This window comes from Danio rerio, chromosome 17 (genome assembly GCF_052040795.2).
Source record: "Danio rerio strain M-AB ecotype USA chromosome 17, GRCz13ab, whole genome shotgun sequence".
Lineage (NCBI taxonomy): Eukaryota > Metazoa > Chordata > Actinopteri > Cypriniformes > Danionidae > Danio > Danio rerio.
The window spans coordinates 2,710,215-2,735,199 of NC_141037.1; the positions used below are offsets into that span (position 1 = coordinate 2,710,215).

General features: G+C 37.4%; 1 protein-coding gene, 1 long non-coding RNA gene and 1 other non-coding gene across 52 annotated transcripts in view; 1 reads left to right on the forward strand and 2 right to left on the reverse strand.

The window, feature by feature from the left end:
* Nucleotides 1-24,985, reverse strand: part of LOC147839869 (uncharacterized) — a 127,090-nt gene that overhangs the window by 67,664 nt on the left and 34,441 nt on the right. The gene's annotated exons all lie outside the window — the stretch shown is intronic.
* Nucleotides 1,039-1,110, reverse strand: trnag-ucc (transfer RNA glycine (anticodon UCC)). Its single transcript has one exon. It is a non-coding gene; the product is annotated as a tRNA-Gly (tRNA).
* cep170ba (centrosomal protein 170Ba) overlaps nt 1,711-24,985 on the forward strand; it is a 76,718-nt gene continuing 53,443 nt past the window's right edge. For 40 of the 50 annotated variants that reach the window (XR_015512846.1, XR_015512847.1, XR_015945078.1 and 37 more), the window contains exons 1-6: nt 1,711-1,942; nt 4,164-4,301; nt 15,831-15,920; nt 18,000-18,078; nt 19,415-19,473; nt 21,044-21,176. Coding sequence is in view for 36 of the 50 variants with exons in the window: in XM_087289796.1 (XP_087145922.1) it covers nt 4,197-4,301; nt 15,831-15,920; nt 18,000-18,078; nt 19,415-19,473; nt 21,044-21,176 (466 nt within the window). In the remaining 14 variants the exon portion in view is untranslated. Of the gene's footprint in view, nt 1,989-4,163; nt 4,302-15,830; nt 15,921-17,999; nt 18,079-19,414; nt 19,474-21,043; nt 21,177-24,985 lie in introns of all 50 variants that reach the window. The other 10 variants (XM_087289835.1, XM_087289798.1, XM_087289801.1 and 7 more) reach the window with 1 other exon arrangement.

Consider the following 24,985-nt stretch of genomic DNA (forward strand, 5'->3'; position numbering starts at 1 on the left):
TTGTGTCACATTTCTATATAGCTTTCTACATCAATTTTATGATTAATTTAAAAAAAATAATAAATAAAAATTAGAAATGTTGCCTTGACAACTACACAAATCTTTTTTTTTATTATTTAAAAATAAATGTTTTATTAAATATTGACATCAATATATTATTTGTATATGATATTAAATTATCATTATTATATGATTATGTAAATAATAATAATAATACTTTATATTTATAGTGCGCTTTTCTCTGACCCAAAGCGCTAATTATTATCACAATTCTGTATTATTGTACAGAAAGTTTATTGTACTACTTTATAACACATTTTTACTTTCCCTGCTGAAAAATCCAGCTTAAACCAGTCTAAGCTGGTTGGCTGGTTTTAGCTGGTCAACCAGGCTTGTTTTAGAGGGGTTTTGGCCACTTCCAGGCTGGTTTCCAGCCATTTCCAGCCTGGTCTTAGCTGGTCAGGCTGGGAGATGACCAGCTAAAACCAGCTTGACCAGCCTAGCCAAGCTGGGAGTCCAGCCAAAACCAGCTATATCCAGCTTAAACCACGCTGACAAGCTGGTTTTAGCTGGATTTGACAGGTCATTTTCCAGCCTGACCAGCTAAGACCAGGCTGGAAATGGCTGGAAACCAACCTGGAAGTGGCCAAAACCCCTCTAAAACCAGCCTAGTCGACCAGCTAAAACCAGCCAACCAGCCTAGGCTGGTTTAAGCTGGATTTTTCAGCAGGGTAATCTTAGAATTAATTTTATATCATGGAATTGCAACTTTATTTCTCTGAATTGTCAAATATACAGTCAGAAATCTCAGAATTATGACTTTTTATGTCAGAATTCAGACTTTATAATTCAGATTTGTGGGTTATCTTTCAATTCTGAGGGGGAAAAGTCTGAATTATGAATTCGTATCATGCAAATCTGAGATAATAACCTTTTTGTGTGGTCGGGAACGGGTTCCCATTCAATTCGCTGTGCACACGGGTCATCTTAACATAAGTACCGCACGGCAGTCTGAGTTTACAGCAGCTAAAGGAATGTTGCGTTGGCCGGGAATCGAACCCGGGTCAACTGCTTGGAAGGCAGCTATGCTCACCACTATACCACCAACGCTGATGAGCGATATCGACTAAAGTGAAACCAGGAACGCGCCCTGTTCTGTGTATTTCAGGCAACTTTAACACAGTATGGGAAAAAGTAACAGTACAACAACATTGTATTTAGACTCTATTTTGATCGCACATTCTGCACGCAACATTTAACGGGAGATGCGGAATATCACGTGGTTTCATCATCCGCGGCCGTGTCCTGCAGTTTAATGTAAATCACTGTATATATGTACCCTTTTCCTATTACAAAAGTTGTGTTTCTCTTTTCATGAATCGTATTATTGTACAATAAGACATCCTTAAGTTTGCAGTCTTTAAGTTTTTCAGTTTAAAGGATAAATGACAGGTTTAAATGGAGGACTGTTATTTATGTCTAATGATGGAAATATTGATTACAAATAAATTATCTATAAGATAAATATTAAACATTCATAAATAATTGTTGCAAGCTCTTTTTTGGTAGATATGTTTTGTTTAATGTTTATTTTCGGGTCATAATAATAAAGAGGTGTGGATCTAGTTTTTCCGGCTGTAGTTTCAGGTGGAGGCGCTGCGGCGGCTGCAAAGCTGCTGTGACGTCACTATCTCCCTCTCTCTCTCCGCCACCGACCTGACAAACTCTCTCTGACAGACAGATCGACCGCCCGTATGTCCGTCGCTGGAAAAGCGGATAAAAGTCTTCATTTACCGGGAACAACAGCAGCTCCATGAGTCCGGTCGTCTGACGCCCTGAAGGCCGTGTTCTGCTGGACTGGAGCAGCTCGGATGTTTGGGAATGTCGGGAATTAAAACTTCCTGTTGAGCTTTGACGTTAGCCGCCCGGAGCTGCAGTGAAGGTGTGTGAGAGTCGCTTCTCCTGGAAAAACACACTCTTACATCAATGTAATCGAATTTTTAACGTTCAAACCGATTTGTTTGTAATGTATGTGTGTTATTGGTTTGAAATTTAACGTTAATCGTGTTCTCTGTTGAACTGTAGGGTTTATTATTATCGATGAATGTCGATTAACAGGTTTGTTTGGGCTATTAAATGCTAATTAGGTTTAATTCAGTGTCTTGGTCTGCCAGAGTTTGATTTACACCTGTAGTGATTCGGGATTTCAGTCTTCACAGGTGGATTTTGGTCAATAGCTGAGGTTTTTTGGAGGTCAGGAAGGGTTTAAAAATGTCTAGACTTGAACTTTGTACGGATCAATTTAATTTAAAGATTGAGGTAAAGTTGGTTTTATATTAGCCCATTCGTTCACATGCTCCCTATATTGTTTACCATAGTATTTTTAAATATATTCAAAACTACATTAGCACTATTTGTTTGACAGTAAACAATGTTGTACTTTGATAGTCATTGGCTGATAATATGATTTCTCTATTTAGAATTTGCAAAAAAAAAAAAAACTTTTAATTTATATTATTAATAAGAAGAATGTTTAAATGTGCTAATATAAAACCCAACCATACCTAATTTAAAGATGTCAAAATCCTAAAGGACATCTTCCATGTCTGACTAATATATAACAGCATAATTTCTTGTTGACATGTTGATTATATACTGTAAAAATATCCTAAATTAGCAGTTTTCCATATTTTGTGATTAATGTTTTTATTTTTCCCTGTTAATTTCTGCTTTTGAATGGCATTACGTGACTTTGATCTTTCTTCCATCGACTTTTCAATGTTAAAACATGTGAAAATGAGACTTTTGTGCTCATTTGTAATAGTTTCCAGTGATCTATTGTCTGGGTTGTTGTTAAATGTTAGTTTGTTCGTTTATATAGCACATTTTTTACAACACAACGTTGCCCAAAGTGCTGAACACAATCAATACTACATAAAATAAAACCTACATAACAATTAAAACATAAGGCAAACCCCTCAACATTAACAAGGCTCAAATGCTTAAGAACAAAGATGGAGTTTCAGACGCTTTTTAAAAACGGATAGAGTTGGAGCATGTCTGATGTGGGGTGGTCAGTTCCAGAGTTTTGGGCCGATAACAGCAAAAGCCCGATTGCCCACTTTGCTTACACCGAGACCCTGATACCGAAAGAATAAACTGATCAGAAGACCTTAGTGACTTGCCAGGATTATATACATGTCTGATAAGTATAAAGTATACAAAATAATTTTGATTATGGTTGAGCGATGTCGACCAATTTGGCATCGCAAGATGTCTAATGTGAAACATTGCGATAGACGATGACATGGTCATCATAGGCGGAGTTGAATTAATTATTTATAAATAATGAATTAATTCATAACGAATTATTTATTTGTAGCCTACCGTTTCAACTACCTCACCCGCATGTTTTTTGTTTTACCCATAAACTAATCATAAATAAATAAAGATAAGTTGCACACAAATTACCACCTGTCAATCACTTTTTCCGCGGGAGGTTGGTCGGTAAACAAGTTGCACAACCAACAGTGTCTGAGGTTTTCTCTTAAATTACTTGGTACAATTGTGAAAGTGAAAGACAGTGCAGGGTACTGATGCTGTGACACGTTACCTGATAGATTCAAAAGACCAAAGAGTCATTAAATAGAGACAGGATTAATTAAATATCATGTTTAACAACATGAGTGTGTGTGTGTGTGTGTGTGTGTGTGTGTGTGTGTGTGTGTGTGTGTGGTCATATGGTTGTCGTTTTCAGTGGACGGAGGGCTGTTCAGAAATGCTAGGTAAAACATGGATCATTTTAATTCTAAAATGCCATTTTAACACTAAGACATATTAAACGGGGCTCAAGTGTGTATTTTTCACGAGCGGGTTTGCGACCGGGGCGGAGGATCGGCAATGCTGGCTCAGCATCTTGTTGTCTATTGGCCATCGGTGATGGACGATGACATCATCTATCGGTCCAACCCTAATTTTAATAGTAACTCACTTGATAAACTGACGTATAAAAGAGCACAAATTGTACATCTATCATACAAATATGAGATCACGCAATGTATAACTTCTAGGAATCTTTTAAATGGCTTTTGATGTATAACGTTGCTGATCAATAAGGTGTGTGTGTGTATTATGAGCTGATTTTCCTGCTGTTTCTCCTGCAGAATGTGTGTGTGTTTGTGAGGATCTGACTGAGGATGAGCGTGACGTCGTGGTTTCTGGTGAGCAGCTCTGGCACGCGCCACCGTTTGCCCCGAGAGATGATCTTTGTGGGTAGAGAAGACTGTGAACTCATGCTACAGGTCAGACTTTAAACGCACACAAATACATATAAGTATACACTGGGGCTGCACGATATTGGACTGACATTGCAATATTTAGTTTGTCTGTCGATGTATATTGTGATATGAATATAATCTCACAAGAAGTCGCATCACTCAATTAGGAATGATTCATGATTTTGTATTGATTGGGCTTATTTTGTAGAGGAGTGTCTTGCTGTAATGCAATACAATTAAATAGATGTGAATTCATTTTCTGGTTTTCTCTGGAATCTAACAGTATTGGGGGCCAGAAATTCAATAATATTAATAACAATAATTATAAAATACCGGTCATAGTGTAGAGTCTTTATAATATAAATAGTTAAAAACAATTTATTTAGGTTTATAAACCTTTATAATCGCTTGGTTTAAGCTTACTTAAATCTTACAGTCACAGGTCTTAAAGACACATGCAAACGAAAATCTTTCAGTCTATTTTAGGGTTAAACTTTGATGAACCCACGAAACATGTTCTGAACTGTGGTGCTGATCAACTATAATCCCAATTCAACACTGCAGATCCTGCGACTTGACTTGCAGATTGATATCGATGCTGAAACAATATGTTGTGCAGCCCTAATACACACACACACACATACTCACACATACACAAACTAGGGTTGGGCGATGTTGACCAATTTGGCATTGCACGATGTCTAATGTGAAACATCGCGATGGATGATGGCATCGTCGTTGTAGGCGGGGTTGGGTGTGGTTGTTAAATATCAATTAATTCATAACGAATTAATTCATTGTAGCCTACCGTTTTCACTGCCTGGCCCACATGGTCTTTGCTTTATCCATAACCAAACCATATATAAAGTTACGCACAATTGACCACCTGTCAATCACTTTTTTTCCGCGGGACTCTGGCCTGAATAGGCAGTGATCTGTGTCCTTATAATGGCTTTTCCCACAGCTAGTGGAGGAGACGAGAGCTCAGTTGGAGATCACTGTAATTTGTATTGTGATTGATGATAGCTTCCTTATTTTATTATCATTATAAGGAAATTATAACAAAGATGCTAGGGCTCGACCGTTTTGGTCGCATATGCGCCCAAAATTTTATCTTTGCGACCTTTACCTTATACAAGGTAGCATTTGGGCGAGTGCACACATTTGCAGTTTTTCATGGCAAAATCCTCACCGCATGCGCGGACAGTGGCGTAGCGCAAAATGCGGAGGCCCCCCTGCAGGGATCACCGACGGGGCCCCCAGATGAAGGTGTTCATAATCTCCGTAATGAACGACTCGTTCACTAGCTGACAATAATACAATTTTCTGGCAGCGCAGCATCTCGTTGTCATATTTCTTTTGCATTGTTTGCTGATTTTATTCAACAAAACTAGCATAAGCCGAGTGTTTAGTGCGAGTTGGAGCTGCTTTACCTTATGATGAATGCAGTAAGTGACTGTTATCATCAATAACGTTACCTGATTAGCACAAATTTCAGAACATACAAAAACGTAAAAAACGTAAATCTTACCTATGAAATGTTCTGCCTTTGTGCTTTGTTTTCTTTGTTTGCTCGTTACTACACTCGTAGACAGCGCTAAAGTCCCGCATCTTCACGTAATAATACTGTCTTGACTAGTGCGGTTGAATGACATTTGTCCAGGGAGCACTGTACCGATGTGACGACGCTATAGACGCATGCTCAGGGTCCCTATGCGATATCTAGTGTATATATCTGTCACAAATTGAGGAGTGGGGAAATGAGGCGGGGTGGAGCGACAACGCGGGGAATCCTTCACAAACTAAGGAGCGACCACAAACCGAAAGCGGCGAGAGCGTCAAAGTAGCCAGAAGTCATTCATTTTTTAACGAGAACCGGCGGCGAGAAACAGCGGCGCGTCTTCATTGGCTATGACGCGGTTCGGCGGCAAGCAATCAGAATGAAGTAGTCCACCTTGAGAGGAGTTCAGAGAACACAGTTCTGTGAACTTTGTTTCCGACCACAGTTGTTCCCAAGAGTTTGATTATTGCGATTCCTGGATTTTCAATCATTGAAAATCGCGACGACGTGGGGCCCCCTAATCACGCGGGGCCCCTAGCGGTGCGTGACCTGCAGGCCCGTCCACTACTCCACTGTGCGCGGATTTAGGAGACGTTTATGCAGAAAGCATCTTTGCACCTAAAAACGCCAAACTCAGCTCTCAGGAACAGATTAAAACAGTTTTTATGTGAATGCAATGCTTGCCCCGCCTCTGTGCTCCTCTTATTGGCTCACTGCTCTAGAACTGAACGCTGCCTTCAGATGACAGGAGATACAACCGCGAAAATGTAAAGCGCTGAAGATAAGAGAATGGAAATAACACTGACAGATTTTCCTACAGTTATTAATAATGGCACATCTGATTAGTGATCATGTGCTGAATGTCAATTCACCATTTACACTTTTCCAAGAGTGGATAAAAGACTTCCAGTGTTTCAAGTCCGCTATGAAAATAACTAAAGCCATTCGCTGTAAAGTCTGTGGGACAGGGTTTGCTGGTAACAGCGTTTGCCACTGAATCTACACATTTTAAGCGTGAGAGGAACCTGTATAATCCTTCATTTAATCCTCAGGATGCTGTCAGCCGAGCAAGCGGCAGCTATATGTAACATTTAACACAGCTCATGAAAAGACTGTTATTGCTATTAAGATGACCTGCAAATAATAAGTTATGTATCAATATAAATGTGGGGCGGGGCGATGGATCGCGATGCCGGCTCAGCATCGTGAATTTCGTCGGTCTTCGGTGATGGACGATGACATCGTCTATCGGCCCAACCCTAACACAAACACTTGCGCACACACACACACACACACACACACACACACACACACACACACACACACACACACACACATATACGGTTCACTGCATGCGTTTATGGAGTGATTACCTGCTTTAAAAATTTAATATTTGTATCCATTTCTTAGTCAATATAGACACAATGTTTTGTTGCATTTTAATGAATCAGTGTTATTAAAAGTTTTATTCATAAATTCAAAATAGGAGTGTGGTCTCCTAACATCTTTAGGACAGTAGTCCATTTAAATTCAAATGTCGTATTGTTTCAAGGTGTTTCAAATTCGAGGTGTTGCTGATAAAAATACAAACTACAAAATTTCAACTAAACTTAATATTTTTTTGTACTTTTTTTTTTTGTACTAATTTTTGATAATTTAATACTTTATTAATTTAACTTTTTACCCTAGAATATACAAAAGAATGGACTAGTTTTTAAAACTGTTGTCTGTAGGGTTTGTTTTGCTGGGCACTGTACACACACACACGACACACGCACACACACGCAAGTAAGTACTAAGGGTGTCATGATCCTCCAAATCCTCGATTCGATTACATTTTTGATTCTAAAGTCACGATTCGATTCGATTTTCGATTATGAATAATTAATTAATTAATAACGAATTAATTATTAGTAGCCTACCGTTTAAACTACCTGACCTGCATGGTCTTTGTTTTACCCGTAAACAAACCATACAGTAAATGAATAAAGGCAAGATACACACATAATTACCACCTGTCAATCACTTTTTTCTGCGGGACTCGTGAATAGGCAGTGATCTGTGTCGTTATAATGGCGTCGGTAAAAAAGACGCACAACCAACAAGAACCAGCCAACAGTATCTGAGGTGTTCACTAAAATGACAAAGTTATTGTGTGAAAGTAAAAGATGGAAGCAGTCTACTGACCCGCTGACTGCCTTGACCCGCTGTCTCGAGCGCATGACAATGTGTGTGCGTCTGTGTTTGTGTGTGAATGAGTGTGTGTGGTCACGTGATGTGCGTTTTCAGAGGTAGTGAGGAAGGAGGGCTGCTCAGAAATGCTACACGCCACTGTGGATGTCAAATCGTTGTCGTTCTAAAATGGCATTTAAAATCAAAGACAGTGTAAACAGGGCCTGAGTGTGTACTTTTCGCGGAGGATCGCGATGCGCCCATCGTCTATCATCCCAACCGTAATACGTATATAGCAGAGCTTGCAAACTGTGTTTTTTTGTCGACAACACGAACGTTGTCAACATAACTAACAAGGAATCCAAAATACTTACACACCGGCGACTTCATTGAAAGAGGACAGGGTTTAAGCTCTGTCGACGGGTCTCCTGCGTCTGCAGTTTAACAAGCACTTCAACAAGCCTGTTTTTTTCCCGCTTGGCAAGCCAAGCTGACGTGACATAGGGGCGTGGCAGCATCGACGATTCTATTCTTTGATTCGATAATCGAAGTTGAGCATAAATTTCGATCGATTTCGATTAAAAACCGAAATCGTGACACCCGTAGTAAGTACATATCACATACACATTAGGGGTTTTGCCGACTAGTCGACTTCAGAAACTAGTCGTTTCCCCCACACTCTAAACACATACGCTATAGGGGAATTGATGATCTAAATTGTACGTAGTTTGTGTTTATGTTTGTATGTGAGAATGTATGGGTGTTTCCCACTACTGGGTTGCAACTGGAAGGGCATCCGCTGTGTAAAACTTATGCTGTAATATTTGATCATTTGTTCCGCTGTGGCAACCCCTGATGAATGACTAAGCCGAAGAAAAATGCATGAATGAATGAATGAATAAATGTTTGATTTTGTCAAAATTAACATAATGATTAATACATGCTTTCATTTTTTAAACTGTTAGTTCATGCACTTCACTAATGTTAACAAATAGAAAGTTATTGTAAATCATTTACATGGTCAAATCATAAATTTCAATGAAATAAAATTGTAAAAAGCATGCACAAAGTACTTTTATATAAGGCAGCATTTATTAATTTTGATTAGTTTAGTTTGATTCTAAAAAATACCTAAAACTCTAATTAAAATGCATCAAAACTATATAGAAATAGTTGAAAAAGTCTCAAAAATTATTCAAAATGTTAATAAATAAATATAACAGTGTCTCAGTGGTACTAAAACCACACTGCAGCACATCAATCTCCCTTTCACTCAAATGGCTTATACTGTAAACTGTAAGTAACGGTAACTTGAAACGCAACTCAAACAAACGTCTTTCTCATGTTTTTCTGCCTCTCTTGTTCTGCTGACACTAGAATGCAGTGTTTTGAGTCTGTTTATACGGCTGTGTTGATCTGTGGTTAGTTCAGCACGGCCCTCTCACCGCAGCCGTTTACTGCAGTCAAAAGCCTGGTCCTGTCTATTCATGCTCTGTGAATGTGTCCAAACCTCGACCTCTCCCTATGCATTCCTGCCAGCAACAGATCTGGAGGACATTCAGCCACGCCACAAGTGTTTCGAACTCATTATTACACTTATTTAAAACCATTTGATTTATAATGGCATACAGTTTAAGTCAAAAATTTAATCTTTTTCTTTTTCAAATATTCCCCAAATGATGTTGAACAGATTCAGGAAATTTTCACAGTGTTTCCTTTAATATTTTTCTTCTGGAGAAAGTCTGATTTGCTTTATTTCAGCTAGAATAAAAGCAGATTTATTTTTTAAACCCATTTTAAGGCTAATATTATTAGCCCCTTTAAGCAATACTTGTTTTGGATTGTCTACAGAACAAACCACTGTTATACGATGACTTGCCTAATTACCCTAACTTTCCCCTAAATAACCTAGTTAAGCCACTTTAAGCTGAATACTAGTGTCTTGAAGAATATCTAGTCAAATATTATGTGCTTTCATCATGGCAAAGCTAAATTTAATCGGTTATTAAAACTATTATGTTTAGAAATGTGCACACAATATGGTGTGAAAAAGTGTTTGCCCCCTTACTGCGTTCTTATTTTTTGCATGTTTGTCATGCTTTAATGTTTCAGATCATTAAACAGATTCAAATATTAGTCAAAGATAACACATCATGCAATTCTGAAATGAATTAAGAGCACATTCAGCATGCTGCAGGGTTTCTAACTTATTATCATATTGATTTAAAACCATTTGATTTATAATTACATGCATTCAGAATTTGCATGCAACTCAAGTGTACACACTGTACTTTCATTCATAGCTTACAGTATGTTTAACATTCATTTAATGAATTATATATACACAAAGTGTTGTGGAAAAGTCTTTGCGCCTTACTGAGTTCTTATTTTTTTGCATGTTTGTCACGCTTTAATGTTTCCGATCATCAAGCTAATTTAAATATTTGTCAAAGATAACACAAATATACACATCATGGAGTTTTGAAATTAATAATAAAAGCTTAAAGGGAAAACAAAAGGCAAAATTACATAGACCTGTGTGAAAAAGCGTTTGTCCATTAATACAGGGTGTTGTTCGCTGAGTCTTTTAAAAGTAAAGTTGATAAAATAATTTAGAGAAATTAAAGGCCCTTAAAGTCTTAAATGCATTTTTTTTACATGTCTTATAGGGGTGTAACAACATATCGTGGTACAATTTATTGCAATACAAAAATGTCACAATATGCATTGTGGCGTTATGACAATTTTATTGCGATATGTCATCTGTTGAGCTACATTTCACCTGCTGTCACATGCATTCAGATTGCTTAAACTAGCAGCAGAAGCAGGCCAATATGAGTGCAGCTGAAAAAGAGAATGTCTCGTCATCTTATAAGGCCAACATCTGACAACATTTTGGTTTTCCAGACAAAAAGACAAAACACAAACTGTGCGTAAACACTGTAAAAAAAATGCCACCCTACAAAGCTGCGAACACAACAAATATGATGTGATATTGAAGCCGTTACCACAGCGCCAAAGTGCAATCGAGTGTCTTAAGTGGCAAAGCTGAATAACGAGATGCATAGGAGTATTTATGGCAAAAGACATGATACCATTTTCTGTGGTCGACAAAGTTGGATTTTGGAAATTGAATATAATTAAAATATTGTGATGCATATTCTATCATGAACATGATATTGTGATATACATCATATCGTGAGCTGAGTGTATTGTTACACCCCTATTGTCTTACAATTTTTGATTATACAACATAGCTAAAGTTTGGCTTAACGTAATCTGTAAACATTGGGGTGTTCTGTAGTTTCTAAAATATTCCACTTTGCTTACAGCAGTAACCAACTACTTTTTGTTTTTAGTTAGTCACATACTCATTTTATTTTGATTAATATATAATTATTTTTTCTATTTTCTAAAATTCTAACTTTTTAAATATGGAATCAGCCTATTTACTAGTTAAAATGTGAGTCTAAAGCTTTCATTCATTTGAAGGTCTGAGAATTTGCATAGTTTTATTTCTTTTAAACTGGTCTAATATTGTTTTGCATTTCTCTTATAAACCTATCATGGGGTAGTCGGGTAAATAAATTGTCTTGTTTTTCATTTTCATCCTTCTGAATTATATTGCATTGATAAGGAGTCTTTATTTTTATTTGCTAAGACTCTATTTGTTACTTACAATCAATCTTACAATCAATGTATTGTGAGTTAAAATGTCGTCAGTGCTACTGGGTGAAATCTAAAGTCACAATAAGGTCTTAAAATGTATGAAATGATCATAAAAAAGGGGTCTTAAAAGGTATTGAATTTCACACTCTGATTTCTGTATATACTCTGTAATAACTGGTCAGGTCACTCTTAGCAGCAACAACTGGAATTAAGCCTTTACGGTAACTTGCTTTGAGTCACTTACAGTGCTGTGGAGAAATGTTAGATCACTCCTCTTTGCAGGATTGTTCGAATTCAGCCACATTAGAGGCATGAACCACCTTTTTAATGTCATACCCCAGAATCTCAATTGGATTCAGGTCAGGGCTTTGACTAGGCCACTCCAAAGTCTTTATTTTGTTTTTCTTCAGCCCTTTAGAAGTGGACTTGCTTGTAATAGTCTTAATAACTAATTTCTGATTACTCATTTATTTTATCTTTGCCTTATGACAATACATCCTATTTTACTAGATATTTAAGCATAATATGTGGACTATAATTTCCAGGGGGCTAATAATGTTGACTTTAGCAGTTTAAAAACAAAAAGATATGACATAATAGGAAATACCGCAAAAATTGTCCTTACTCCATTAAACATCACTTGAGAAAAACTGTGTATACATATACGTAGTATATGTGTATCTGCATAGTGGCATATATAAATATAAGAAGTTATGACTTGAATGATATTTAAAAAGTGTCATTCATCGTAAGATGATTATAGTGAATAATGGACAATAATTATAAAAAATATCATAAAAATAGCTAAATATTTTGGATATAAAAGATTTGAAAACCCTGAAACTCTTTTATTATTAAATATATTAACCAAAATTAAGCAGTTTATTGTAATAATGCTGTTCTATTATAATCAAAATAGTTTTAACCATGAAATTACTGATATTTGTTACTTGGTTGCATGCAACTCGAGTCTACAAGTGCACACAGTGCTTTCATTCATGTTTAATATGCATGTAAAGAATGACAATGAAAGCAAAATAAACCCATTGAGCACAGGACTCGCGGGTGCTTGTAATTGCAGCTCAGTTAAATTCACTACCGGAAAATAAGCAGAGCATTTTTGAGGTCTAATGAAGGCTCTGAACAATGACATCAGGCCACTAATGAGGCTGAAAATGAGTGTGGGCAGATCTGCTTTGATGCAAGACTGCCGACTCCGATAATGCTGGGTAATTGTGCCTTCTTGTGGTCAAATGTAAATGTTTATCTGCCATTTCCACTGATAGGATTTTCTCCATGGAGTAGACACTTCAGTGCTGATAATATAACCCGGTTACACTCTTTGGCCTTGGCTCTGTTCTGCAGACGGAAGATAAGAGCTGCAGATGGGTTTTCTGTAAGGAATAATGTTAATGTAGTAATATTAATCTTTTTTTATTTACACACACAGTGATGCCATCAAACGAAATATCGAATGGATGAAATATCACACTCGTAAACATTGTGCAGAGCCTGGCAGAATCTGCAGACATTTTGTTTTGTTATGTCTGCACAGAATTTTGTAAATAATTAGCTTATTTATGCAGAAGGATTTTGGGAGCCTATTAATGAAAAACTCTAGACATTAAATAAAAAAATAATACATTTTTAACTTTTTATTTAAGGCTTCTAATGCAGTGGTAAACAAAGCAAATCTCGCAAATAGTGTATCTACTGACAATGAATGAACATGTTACTTTACAGACTGTGTTGTAAATAAATCATGCAAACCAGGGGTGCTCAGTCCTGTTCCTGGAGATCTACCTTCCTGCAGATTTCAGTTGCTACCCATATCAAACACACCTGAACCAATTAATTAGGACCTGAACACCACTTGATAATTACAGGCAGGTGTGTTTGATATGGGTAGCAACTGAAATCTGCAGGAAGGTAGATCTCCAGGAACAGGATTGAGCACCCCTGATCTAAACATTTGCATATTAGTTGAGAATTTTATTATATTTGAATATCTCGGGCAATTTAACACTAAAGGTTGCTTGTTTGGTGTCCCCTTCACTATACTGGGGCATTAGGACTCACGCAGACCACAGGTTGGGCGCCCCCTGCTGGCCTTACTAGGACCACTGCCAATAGCAGCCTAGTTTTCCCATGTGGTCTCCCATCCAGGTACTGAGTAACCGCTCTTGGGCTGCAGGGTGATACGGCTGTGGCATTATATACTATATCAGGGGGATACGGCTGTGGCATCATATACTATATCATGGGGATACGGCTGTGGCATCATATACTATATCAGGGGGATACGGCTGTGGCATCATATACTATATCAGGGTGATACGGCTGTGGCATCATATACTATATCAGGGGGATACGGCTGTGGCATCATATACTATATCAGGGGGATACGGCTGTGGCATCATATACTATATCAGGAGGATACGGCTGTGGCATCATATACTATATCAGGGGGATACGGCTGTGGCATCATATACTATATCAGGGGGATACGGCTGTGGCATCATATACTATTTCAGGGGGATACGGCTGTGGCATCATATACTATATCAGGGGGATACGGCTGTGGCATCATATACTATATCAGGAGGATACGGCTGTGGCATCATATACTATATCAGGGGGATACGGCTGTGGCATCATATACTATATCAGGGGGATACGGCTGTGGCATCATATACTATATCAGGGGGATACGGCTGTGGCATCATATACTATATCAGGGGGATACGGCTGTGGCATCATATACTATATCAGGGTGATACGGCTGTGGCATCATATACTATATCAGGGGGATACGGCTGTGGCATCATATACTATATCAGGGTGATACGGCTGTGGCATCATATACTATATCAGGGGGATACGGCTGTGGCATCATATACTATATCAGGGGATACGGCTGTGGCATCATATACTATATCAGGGGGATACGGCTGTGGCATCATATACTATATCAGGGGGATACGGCTGTGGCATCATATACTATATTTACTAAAAGAATGAAAGAAGTTATTACTCTACAAACTCCATTGTAAATGAAACATCTACACGATTGCATATTAGTTTATACTATTATTATATGTAAATATCTCAGAAGGCAGTTTAATACTAAAGGTTGTTTTCTGGCCTCTTGTAGCGTTTACATTGGGTTTGTGTGTATGTTTATTTTATTATAATCAATTTTTAACTTTTATTTAAGACTTATAATGCAATGGTAAACGAAGCAAATCTTTCACATAGTATATCTACTGAGAGAATAAAAGAAGATCTTTACAGACTGAATTGTAAATAAATCATATAAACATTTGCGTTTATTACACTGTAAAATGATACTGGTTTCCTTTAAATCTTCACACCGATTCAAATTAACCTTATGGGATGTTAAACTGACTTAAAACAGTTTGCATAACTTATAAAATTAAGTTAGAACATGATCAGCTTAGTTTGATAGGTTGCAATGAACTACAAACATATGTTGTCATGACTAATTGATGTAAATTTTTACAGTGTACTGAAATTAATGTAAAAACTAAATAAAGATATATTTACACATTTTTATAAGTAAATAAACCGATTCAAGGATGGTCTAAAATTCTGCCGATTTCTGTGATCACAGTTTCCATGTGGGCCTATCAGTGTGCTAATATCTCAGAAGTTAATTTAACACTAAATGTTGCTTTCTGGCCTCTTGTAGCATTTAAATTAGGTTTGTGTGCATGTTTATTATATGATAATCAATTTTCGACTTATTTGGGTTTTCTAGTGCAGTGCTAAACAAAGCAATTCTCTAATTTAGTATATCTATAGTATAGACAATATTACTTATACAGCTAATAAACTGTATTGTAAATAATCCTATAAACATTTGGATATTAGTTGATGATATTACTGAAATTAATATGAAACTAAATAAAGATATATTAACTCATTTACACAAGTAAATCAACAGATTCAATGATGGGCTAAAAAGTCTGCAGATTCCATGTGGGCATAGCATTGTGTAAATATCTAGGAGTTTTAACACTAAAGGTTGTGTTCTGGCCTCTTGTAGTGTTTACATTAGGATTGTGGGCTTGTTTATTTAATGATAAGGTCATGTTGCTGAGCTGCATTGTGTTCTTTGTGTTTCACAGTCGCGCAGTGTGGACAAACAGCATGCTGTGATCAACTATGATGCATCTACAGATGAACATTTGGTCAAAGACTTGGGCAGCCTCAACGGGGTGAGTTAATGCATTTCTCATAATCATAAAGAGCCAATTAAATTTACTTTGAAGACTTGATTTGGTTAAAAAGTGAAACATCTCTTACAGGGCTCGAAATTAACTTTTTTACTTGGTAGCACCGGTGCTCCCAACTTCAAATATTTAGGAGCACCAAAAAAAAATTAGGAGCACCAGAAAAAATTTAGGAGCACCCACCAAAAATGAATGAGCACCGCTGCAAATTGTTTTTAAGGGATTTATTGTATTTTAAAACAACATTAATAGGACTGACAAAAACCAGAAACAACTATCTAACTAATGCTGCGAAGACATTGATATTTGTGTGCAATAATTCCAAAATGAATGTCTAATAATTAGGCCATAGAATATTAATGATGATGAAAATGACAATAATAGTAACAATGAATTACATTTCTCATTATGATACTGCCTTGAATGTGCATGAATGTAGGTTATCTGCTATAAAAAGTCTGTTACTTTATGAAAAATAATTGTATAGTTTGCATCAAACAAAAATGAAGCATTGCAGTAAGAAATATTTATTTTGTACTTCTGTTTTTATATGCATGTCAATTTAATAAATAATGTTTCTGCTAAAAAACAAACAAAAGATTAGAATAAATCATTCAATTCAATTATGAAAGCTGCAAAACAGTCATCAGTAAATAAATAAAAAAATAATATACATCTCAAACAAGAATAGACAAGAGAAAGTAAGTAAAGTCTCACTTCTATCACTCTTTAAAAGTTTTGGTTTCAGTTTGTGTCAATTTAAAGGTTCAGTCTGAGCTGATCTTCATTTTTCTGTGTTAGTGGAAAAGCTGGCGAGTCAGCCGACCCAATTTATGAGCAGGCAGAGCAGGATTCTTGCGCTGACCACCGGCGCAATACCGCTCTTTGTTATGAGCCGCAGTTTCAGTGTAAACTTAGTAAAGACGAGCTTCTTTGGCGATGATATGTACAGTATTAGATTTGACTTTTAGCGGACATTTGCGCTGAACACGCAGTGAATGCAACGCATGGAGATTCGGGCACCTTCTCCAAGAAGCGCGTACTCGATTGATCTCAGCTGGCGGATCATTATTCACCACGTGAAGTGTCATGATCGCTCTCATCTGCGCCTCAACTTTAGGTGGGGTTTGCAAACCTGTGTGCTTTAAGTTTTTACTCTTCAGCCGTTTGTATTTCCCGTGGTCATAAAAGCTCCTTCCCTGTCATCTGACAGCGGAATACCTTGAGTGATTGACAGCTAATATGAACCAATATAGCGGCAGGGAAGAGCGATTCAGCACGTTTTTACAAAAAATCAAAACAGGTCGCACTACAACCATTATCTGCAGTCGCACTAGTGCTCCCAGATATATTATGAGGTCGCATAGATTAATTTTCTGGCGCATATGCGACCAAAATGGTTGCAATTTCGAGCTCTGTCTTTAGTTTTTATTGATTATTATTGAATTATTTGCATAGTAGTTTCTGCATTCATTCTGCTTGCTGTAATTCTTTACAAAGCTTTTTGTATGCGTTTTTCTTTTTTGTAAATTATTTTTGTACTACGTTTTTTTCAAAATACAATTTAAAAAAGTGGCATTCCTGCTGCATAAGAACAGTTGTGTAAATTACTCTCATTATACTCTGCGTATGTATACTTTATATATGTTTTAATGTTATCAGACAGTGATTGTTATCTGGAGCGTCTTTAAAGGATATAGTTTTAAATGTTAATCTTTTAAAAATGGTAGAATTTGGATTAAAAAAACTTGATTTTTTAAAATCTTATTTTATGCATAAATTATTGCTATTAATGTATTTTTATTGTTATTAACTTTTTTTTTTAATCATAGAAACGTGATGTTAATAAATGTTTGTAAATTGTGTCTGTTTTAAGCCAGAGAAGCTGATATAATAAATTTAAAACTCCTCATATTTCTTATTTTCAACATATGATTAAACATGTGACTTGACTTAAACATTCAGACCTGAGTTTCCCAAGACAACACATTACTGTTTATTTTGTTTCAACAAACTGATTCTTGTGGAGTTTACTGTCTTTTTTATTTGTCTCATGTCATCCAGACCTTCGTAAATGACCTTCGCATCCCCGACCAGACGTACATCATCCTGAAGTTGTCAGATGTGATCCGCTTTGGTTATGATATCCTTCCTCAAAACTCACAGTAGATACCCCAGGTGTGTGTGTGTGTGTGTGTGTGTGTGTGTGTGTGTGTGTGTGTGTGTGTGTGTGTGTGTCTGTGTGTCTGTGTGTGTCTGTGTCTGTGTGTGTGTGTGTGTGTGTGTGTGTGTGTGTGTGTGTGTGTGTGTGTGTGTGTGTGTGTGTGTGTGTGTGTGTGTGGTTTGACTCAGGGCTTCAGTTTCTGCTCAGTGCTGATGGCAAAATCCTGTAAACCTGCTGTTAGCTTGCAGAAACAGCGTCTGATAATGACCAGAAAAGCAGCTTTCTTGTTTATGAGACAGATTTGTACAGAAGTGTAGTCCAGGACAGTGTTGTGCTCAGCCCCACAGAAACAATGCTTTGACTGACACTGTAAAATGGGTCTTTTCCATGTTAAAAGGAGTTTTAGAAACAAATTTATTTTCACAACTGAACAACAATTGAATTCAATTCATCTTTATTTCTCCAGTGCTTTTACAATGTAGATTGTGTCAAAGCAGCTGAACACAGAAGTTCATGTAAATTGAAACCGTGTCAGTCCAGTTTTCAGAGTTTAGTTCAGTGTAGTTTAATTTTCATTGCTGAAACTCCAAACACTGAAGAGCGAATCCATCAATACGCAGCTCCACAAGTCCCAAACCAAGCAAGCCAGTGGCGATGGTGGCGAGGAACAAAACTTCACCAATTGATGAATGTGAAGGAAAGAACCTTAAGAGATACCAGGCTCAGTTGGGCACGACCATTTCTCCTCTGGCCAAACTTCTTGTGCAAAGCTGTAGTCAAGGCGCTGGAGGCTGGAGAACGCAGGACGTCCATCGTGGAGAAGCTGCAGGTTTGAGTAGGTCACCAGCGGGTGTTCAGGCTGGCCCACAGGATCAATGTGAAGACTCGTTTGTCACTGGGGTTTTTCCACTTCTCCATGATTGCCACAGCATCTGCTCAGGATACGGCCTGGTCCAGGATTATGGAGACCTCTAGAAGTCCTCTGTGGCTTGCATTATCTCTTCACAGCTCTTGGATCATATCAATGGGCCTGCACAATCTCTAGAGGCCTCGGGATGGGTAAACAAATATGATGATGATCAACTCAGGGGCTGTTTATGTACTTTAATTTGTGTTAAATGTTTATTTGATCAATGTGAATCTGAAAGTTTTTTTTATTTTTTATTTCACACATGTGTATTTATTAATTTAGTATTTTCTGTTCTCAAACCACCATTGTCTTGTAGAGTTTGCATACAAGCATAGAACAGAACTCTTTGAGCTGAAAACACTTCTCATGATGTTGTAGATTGTATTTTTTCTTGACTGTTCACACATTCACACATATATATCCTGGAGAGAAGCCAACACAAAGTGCCTGAGGAGGCTCTCAAGGTACAGTAGACACTCTTTTCTTCATTGTAAAAACGTATAGAAATAAAGATTACTTCAATTGACTAGATCTGAGAGATGGCTCATATTGATCTATAATTGAGTCCCAAATGATCTAAAGAGCATCATCTAAAACCAGGAAAGCCTTTTTTTGCCATATTCATATTTGTTAGTAAGTTAGCTGTTTTTTTTTATTAGATAAAACTCATACGAGTTTTGATCTTAATGAAAGAGTAGTAAATGTTGATATAAACTAATTTTATTAAGAATGTAACTAAAGTAAAAAAAAGGCATTTAATAAAATATCTGAAGCATAAATTTGATAATTTAATCAGTTTTATTTCTATATTTTGTAAAATAATTTGGTTTATTGTAATTGTAGTGTGTATTATTAGCCAGTTTTTTTCCTCGCATTAAATATGCCCATTTTAAACAAATAATTATTTTTGTATACGTTACATTTTTTGGTTTTTTTAGAACATACATTTTTGCTAAATGAAAATGTAAAAAAAAATTACCATTTGTTTTTCAATTAGTGAAAATAAATTAGCTTACATTCATTTTCTTTTCGGCTTAGTCCTTTTATTAATCCGGGATCGCCACAGCAAAATGAACCACCAACTTATCCAGCACATATTTTACGAAGCGGATGCCCTTCCGCCTTCAACCCATCTCTGGGAAACATCCATTCACACTCATTCACACACATACACTACGGACAATTTAGCCTACCCAATTCACCTGCACCACATGTCTTTGGACTGTGGGGGAAACCGGAGTACCTGGAGGAAACCCATGCGAGCGCAGGGAGAACATGCAAACTCCACACAGAAACACCAACTGAGGCTCGAACTATTGACCATCTTGCTGTGATGCGGCAGCACTACCTACTGTGCCACTGCGTCACCAACTTTTGTATATATTTATTTATATCAGTTAAAGTTTACTTTTGTTTTGAAGTACAATTACAAGTTGTTTTGTTTTATATTTATCCTAGTCAAATAAATAACTAATACAAATAATAATAAAAATAATAAACTAATGTAAACAGATCTCTTATTTTTGGCACATTAAATGCTTTTTAATTTATACAAATTGAAGCTTTAATTTTAATTTTAATCAGCAGCATAACAGTGGCATTATATACAATCTAAGTTTTAAACAATTGCAAATTGTTAATTTATTGCAGGTTTAATTGTACAGTGAGTTACAGTTAAATGTGTTGAGGGATTGCTTTTTTTTAAAAATGTTTTCTGTAACACTTTACAATGAGGTTGGATTAGTTAATGTTAGTTAATGCATTTAATAACAATAAACAATGAACAATACATTTACAGTATTCTTTCATGTTAGTTAACATTAATGAATGAAAATAGTATATTGTTACTTCGTTACCTCACAGTGCATTAACTAATGTTAACAAGCATGCATTCTGATTTTAATAATGCATTAGTAAATGTTGAACTATGATTAATAAATGTTGTACATGCATTGTTCATTCTTAGTGTTTAATGTTTATAAATACATTAATGAAACCTTATAGTAAAGTGTGACTATGTTTTCTGTGTTACAGCATGAAAAATACACCAGTCAGCTTCAGCTGGAGACGCTGGAAAACAAGAAGCAGCTTCAGACAGGTGACAGACGGAGAAACTCAGACTCCACACGGGTCAAATCTGAAAAATCAGAGCGGAAAAACATCACAGGTAACATTTAGATCCTGCCCTATGAAATTAATTTATGTATATAATTTTGTTTGTCTAAATATCTTTCTCCACCTCTGAAATTTCTTCTACAAATATAGGCTTTCATTAGTTCATATATTTACTAACATTAACTATTAATGAGCAATACTTGTACAGCATTTATTAATCAGAGTTTAACATTTACTAATGCATTGTTTACATCTGAATGCATGCTTGATAATGAGTTAATGCACCGTGAGTTAACATGAACTAACAATAAATGACGGTATTTTCATTAACTTAAGTGAACAAATACTGTAATAAATCTGTTGTTTACTCATGTTAGTAAATGCATTACCTAATGCAACCTTATTTGTGAACTGTTACCATTTATTTAGTCACAATTCACACTATTAACAAACCATTAATTAAGACTTTTAGCTCAAACTGCTAATTAGTTAGCGGCTTATTAATAGTTATTAAGGTAGTGGTTGATTTTAGGTATTTAATTAGGGATGTAAAATAAGATCATTCTTTATAAGTGCTATTAAACAATTAATATCTTAATAATAGGCAGATAAACCAGTAGTAAATGGTGTGAATTGTGACTTAAAATACAGTTTTACTGACAGATTTGCTGTCCATTCATCCTGATTGGTAAAATCAGGCCCGGTTTGTACAACATTGTTTTATTTAGAAGTAAAATAGTTGTTTAATTAGGGACCGAGCACCGAACGGTGCAAGGCCCTATTGGAATTGCTCCGTTTATTAGGGACCGAGCACCGAAACGGTGCGTAGGCCCTATTGGAATTGCTCCGTTTTTTATTATTATTATTATTATTATTATTATTCCGCCCCCTATCGGGGCACTTTTGAGGGTCTAAACATGCCCGAAAACTCATGAAAATTTGCACACACACCAAACGCGGTGTAAATAGCAGGTTGATATGGGTCTCGGAAGTAGGCGTGGCAAAATGACTCGACAGCGCCACCTAGAAAAATTAAACAGACGAGCCCCCGATACACGAATCACGCACATGCACGAAAATTGGCACACACCTCAAACATGCCAAAACATACGAAAAAGTCTCTTGGAGCCATATCTCAAACCCAACAGGAAGTCGGATATTTTTAACTTCCTGCGGCGAAAAAGTGGCGTTTTTGCCATTTCCAGGCGTTGTATTTTAACGAACTCCTCCTAGGGATTTTATCCGATCGACACCAAAATTGGGTTTTGTCATCTAAAGGCCTTGGCGATGTTAAATTGCGAAGCTTTAGAGTTTTCGTCGATGGGCGTGTCCGTGGCGCCCTCGCAAACTTTGATGATTCGCCACAAAACAGGAAGTCGTTATAACTCAGGCATGCATTATCCGATCTGCCTCAAAATTCACACGTTTGATAAGAGTCCTGACCTGAACACATTTACATGCCGATATCCAGATACAGTTATAGCGCCACCTACTGGCCACAGGAAATGACAAGTTTTACAGTGTAAAAAACTCCTCTTACAAATTTTTTCGTATCAGTACCAAATTTGGGTTGTGTTATCTGAAAGCTGTAGCGATGATATATTGTAAAGATCTAGAGTTTTCGGAGAGGGGCGTGTCCGTGGCGGCATGACAAACCTCAACGCTTCGCCATGGAACAGGAAGTCCTTATAACTTAACCACACAAAGTCTGATCTGCCTGAAACTTCACATAGTTGATAAACGTCCTCTCCTGAACACATCCCCATAACAATATTGAAGTGGGCGTGGCAAAATGACTCGACAGCGCCACCTATATTAATTAAACGGACGAGCCCCTGATCTACAAATCACACACATGCACGAAAATTGACACACACCTCAAACATGCCAAAACATACAAAAAAGTCTCTTGGAGCCATATCTCAAACCCAACAGGAAGTCGGATATTTTTAACTTCCTGCGGCAAATAAGTGGCATTTTTGCCATTTCCAGGCGTTGTATCTTAACGAACTCCTCCGAGGGATTTTATCCGATCGACACCAAAATTGGGTTTAGTCATCTAAAGGCCTTGGCGATGTTAAATTGCGAAGCTTTAGAGTTTTTGTCAGTGGGCGTGTCCGTGGCGGCCTCGCAAACTTTAATGATTCGCCACAAAACCGGAAGTCATTATATCTCAGGCATGCATTATCCAATCTGCCTCAAAATTCACATGTTAAATAAGAGTCCATACCAGAACACGTTTACATGCCAATATCCAGATACAGTTATAGCGCCACCTGCTGGCCACAGGAAATTACATGATTTACAGAGTTACAAACTCCTCCCACAAATTTTATCGTATCAGCACCAAAACTGGGTGGTGTTATCTGAAAGTTCTAGCGATGATATATTGTAAAGATCTAGAGTTTTCACAGAGGGGCGTGTCCGTGGCGGCATGACAAACCTCAACGCTTCGCCATGGAACAGGAAGTCCTTATAACTCAACCACACAATGTCCGACCTGCCTGAAACTTCACGTGGTTGATATAAGTCCTCTCCTGAACACATCTACATAATAATATTGAGTCTGTCATAGCGCCACCTGCTGGCAGATAGTAGATTGGCTTACAAATCAGCCCCACAATGTCTGATCGGCCTGAAACTTTACGTGGTTGTTTAAAATCCTCTCCTGAACACATGTACATAATAATATTGAGTCTGTCATAGCGCCACCTGCTGGCAACAGAAAGTTTGGCTTATAACTCAGCCACACAATGTCTGAACTGCTTGAAACTTCACATGGTTGATTAAATTCCTCTCCTGAACACATTTACATGCCAATATTGAGTCTGTCATAGCGCCGCCTGCTGGCAGAAGGTAGTTTGGCTTACAACTCAGCCCCACAATGTCTGATCAGCCTGAAACTTCACATGGTTTAGTAAAATCCTCTCCTGAAGACATCTACATGCCAATATTGAGACACAGTCATAGCGCCACCTACTGACAGGAGAAAGTTAGGCATAAATCTGTGATTTTCTCTGGTTCTTTTCATATATCGGCTTAAGTTATTATTGTTCGCTGTTCTTTGTTATCCGGAGTTCACCGGCGGCGGTGAGCCCGGGTGCGAGGTCCCTATCATCGCTGCTTGCAGCTTTAATTAGGGACCGAGCACCGAAACGGTGCGTAGGCCCTATTGGAATTGCTCCGTTTATTATTATTATTATTATTATTATTATTATTATTATTCTTCTCTCCAATGAATCGCGATTTAGAGGGGCTAAACATGCCCGAAAACTCACGCAACTTTGCACACACCTCAGAAGTGGCGAAAATTTACGTTTGTTATGGGCTTCGGAAGTGGGCGTGGCAAAATGACTCGACAGCGCCACCTAGAAAAATGAAATGGACGAGCCCCCGATCCACGAATCACGCACATGCACGAAAATTGGCACACACCTCAAACATGCCAAAACAGACGAAAAAGTCTCTTGGAGCCATATCTCAAACCCAACAGGAAGTCGGATATTTTTGACTTCCTGTAGTGAAAAAGTGGCGTTTTTGCCATTTCCAGGCGTTGTATTTTAACGAACTCCTCCTAGGGATTTTATCCGATCGACACCAGAATTGGGTTTTGTCATCTAAAGGCCTTGGCGATGTTAAATTGCGAAGCTTTAGAGTTTTCGTCGATGGGCGTGTCCGTGGCGGCCTCGCAAACTTTGACGATTCGCCACAAAACAGGAAGTCATTATAACTCAGACATGCATTATCCGATCTGCCTCAAAATTCACACGTTTGATAAGAGTCCTGACCTGAACACGTTTACATGCCAATATCCAGATACAGTTATAGCGCCACCAACTGGCCACAGGAAATTACATGTTT